The sequence below is a fragment of the Cajanus cajan genome, chromosome 1 (genome assembly GCF_000230855.2).
Source record: "Cajanus cajan strain Asha chromosome 1, NIPB_CcT2T_4, whole genome shotgun sequence".
NCBI lineage: Eukaryota > Viridiplantae > Streptophyta > Magnoliopsida > Fabales > Fabaceae > Cajanus > Cajanus cajan.
The window spans coordinates 76608287-76611541 of NC_138517.1; the positions used below are offsets into that span (position 1 = coordinate 76608287).

General features: G+C 45.0%; 1 protein-coding gene across 1 annotated transcript; it reads left to right on the top strand.

Moving 5' to 3' along the window:
- The first annotated feature begins 1785 nt into the window (after positions 1–1785).
- Positions 1786–2463, top strand: LOC145955712 (uncharacterized). The gene has a single exon (XM_083070774.1). It carries the CDS (start codon positions 1786–1788, stop codon positions 2461–2463), a length of 678 nt encoding a protein of 225 aa, XP_082926900.1.
- The last annotated feature ends 792 nt before the right edge of the window (positions 2464–3255 follow it).

Consider the following 3255-nt stretch of genomic DNA (forward strand, 5'->3'; position numbering starts at 1 on the left):
AAGATGGAGGATAATAAAGAAAATAAGACATACTAGGAACAAGAGTTTGGAACATGAATTGCATTTTTTATCTAAAATTTTAAAGCACTTTTTATGTTGGATGTTATTTCACTCGTCATAAAAAAAGTTTTTATAAAATGAGTGTCATTACTCTCATTATATAGAAAGGTTGGGGTTAATTGTAATATATTTTATGACGGGTGGAGACTTACTTGGCATAATAAGAACTTTCTATGACAAGTGAACAACAGTCGATAATAAATTTTTTTGTCATATTTGCAAATTTGTCATCATCTCACTTTTTATATCGTGTGAATTACATATAACATAAAATATTCATAATAAAAAACTTTTTTTACACTAGTGACTAATCTATAGATGTAATATATGTTAGTATATTGTTAAAAAGTATATAGGTACTTATAGACTATAGTATTACACAATATATGTTATTAAATCTCATTTAAAATTGATACTAAAATTGTGTGTGGATATATGTCAAATAGATTTATATTTACATATATTATATCTATAATGATACTTTTTTCATATCACTATATGTAATATGTTTTGTTGTACTTTGATCCTAGTTTCCTCTGTCACAAGTTGTCCATAAGCAAAGAAGCAAGACCGATCGCTCAACGGCGTCGAAAGGTTGGGGAGGACAGGAAGGCGGCAATAGAGGCCGAAGTGAGTAAGTTGCTAGAAGCCAAGTTCATCCGGGAGGTACACTACTCAACTTGGCTAGCTAATGTAGTAATGGTCAAGAAACCGAATGGGAAATGGCGCATGTGTACTGACTACACTAATTTGAACAAAGCCTGTCCGAAGGATGCCTATCCGCTACCAAACATTGATCGGCTCGTCGATGGGGCATCTGGCCACAAATTCCTGTCATTCCTTGACGCATATTCCGGATATAACCAAATCCGAATGCACCCTCAGGATGAAGAGAAAACGGCGTTCATAACCGTAACAGCCAATTACTGTTACCGAGTTATGCCCTTCGGCCTGAAAAATGCCGGAGCCACTTACCAACGGTTGATGAACAAAATTTTCAGTGACCACATTGGCCGATGTATGGAGGTGTACGTTGATGACATGGTAGTAAAGTCAAGTAGCGTATCTGTACACGCACAGGACTTGACTGATGTGTTTCACGCGCTTCGGCACCACCAAATGAGACTCAACCCTGACAAGTGCGTATTCGGGGTCTCAGGCGGCAAGTTTTTAGGGTTTATGTTGTCCAGTCGCGGCATTGAAGCAAATCCTGACAAGTGCCAAGCCATTCTAAGCATGAAAAGCCCAAGTACCCTGAAAGAAGTTCAGAAGTTGGCAGGCCGGCTCACTTCGCTCTCCCGCTTTCTTCCTTGCCTAGCTGAGATAGCTAGACCCATCCTCCTTTTGCTCAAGAAGACCGAGCGATTCCAATGGACCCAGGAGTGTGAAACATCATTCCAACATTTCAAGGAGCGCCTTAGTACACCCCCAGTCCTTTCCAAACCAGTTGCCAACATTGACATGATCATATACTTAGCGGTCTCCGACAGCTCAATTAGCGCTGCGCTAATACAAGAAAACCGAGAAGGGCAACAACTAGTGTATTTCATCAGTCGGACTTTGCAGGAGGCCGAACGACGATACCAGCTAATTGAAAAGGTAGCCTTATGACTCATCTACACTGCTCGTCGACTCAGACAATACTTTCATAGCCACAAGATAATTGTTCGGATCGATTGTCCAGTGGCAAAAGTATTAAGAAAACCAGAGATTGCCGGCCGAATGATGGCATGGTCGGTCGAGTTGTCAGAGTTCGATTTGTCCTTTGAGCCGAGAGGTCCAATCAAGTCGCAGCACTTGGCTGATTTTGTTAACGAGCTTACCCCTTCGGGGCGTTTTGAAGACGAATCATGGACCTTGCATGTCGATGGGTCTTCTAACGCCCAAGGCAGCGGAGCAGGAGTGATACTGGCTAGTCCCTCAGGCGTCACAATTGAGCAGTCCCTTCGGTTCGGTTTTCGTGCCTCGAATAACCAAGCGGAATACGAGGCCCTACTAGCTGGGATGCGGTTGGCAACCGAGATGGATGTGAAGCGAGTCATATGCTGGACCGACTCAAAGATAGTGGCCGAGCAGGTCAATGATAATTTCCAAGTTAAAGATGCGAACTTATTACGATACTATCATCTATTCCAAAAATTGAAGGATGAATTCAGCGAGGTTCAGGTTCGGCATGTTTTGCGTAACAACAATGAACGAGCTGATCAGTTAGCTCGGCTCGCCAGCAGCCGAAAGCCGGGACAGCTGCGCACCACTATTCATCTTGAAGTTCCTTCCCCAAGCGTAACAACCGAGTGCATGGCAATAGATGAATCACCCTCATGGACCACACTCATTCGGAACTATATCACTAACGGCGCAGTACCGGCCGACCCGTTGGAAGCTAAGAAGTTGCGAACATAGGCGGCTCGGTACTCCATGATAGCCGAGGACCTCTACAGACGAGGGTTCTCCACCCCGCTGCTCAAATGCATAGATAGTCACCAAGCAGATTACGTGATGAGGGAAGTCCATGAGGGTATTTGTGGCTCCCATTTCGGAGGACGAACCTTAGCAGCTAAAGTCTTGCGGGCCGGTTATTATTGGCCAACTCTGAAGGGGGACTGCGCCGACTTTGTCAAGAAATGTGTTCAGTGCCAAAAATACGGGAACCTCAACCATGCCTCAGCTGTTGAGCTGCATAGCATCAGCTCTCCATGGCCGTTTACTTTATGGGGCATTGATGTACTCGGCCCATTTCCGGTGGCGAAGGGACAAGTTAAGTTTCTCCTCGTAGCTGTCGATTACTTCACAAAGTGGATTGAGGCCGAGCCGCTTGCCTGCATCTCCGCCGCTAATGTCCAGAAATTTGTCTGGAAGAACATAGTTACCCGTTTCGGCATCCCATATGCCATCATCTCAGATAACGGCCTACAATTCACGGACAAAAAGTTCAACTCTTTCCTTGAAAACCTTGGCATCCGGCATAGGTTTACATCAGTTGAACACCCCCAGTCGAACGGCCAGGCCGAAGCGGCCAATAAGGTTATCCTCACCGAATTAAAGAAACGGCTCGGTTCGGCAAAAGGGGCATGGGCCGAAGAGTTGCCAGAGGTCCTTTGGGCGTATCGATGTACACCACAATCAGCAACAAAAGAGACACCCTTTCGCCTGACTTACGGCGCGGACGCCATGATCCCGGTTGAAGTCGGAGAG

Excerpts from the sequence above, each read along its gene's own strand:
- LOC145955712 (XM_083070774.1), top strand. The coding sequence starts at position 1,786 with ATGGCATGGTCGGTCGAGTTGTCAGAGTTCGATTTGTCCTTTGAGCCG.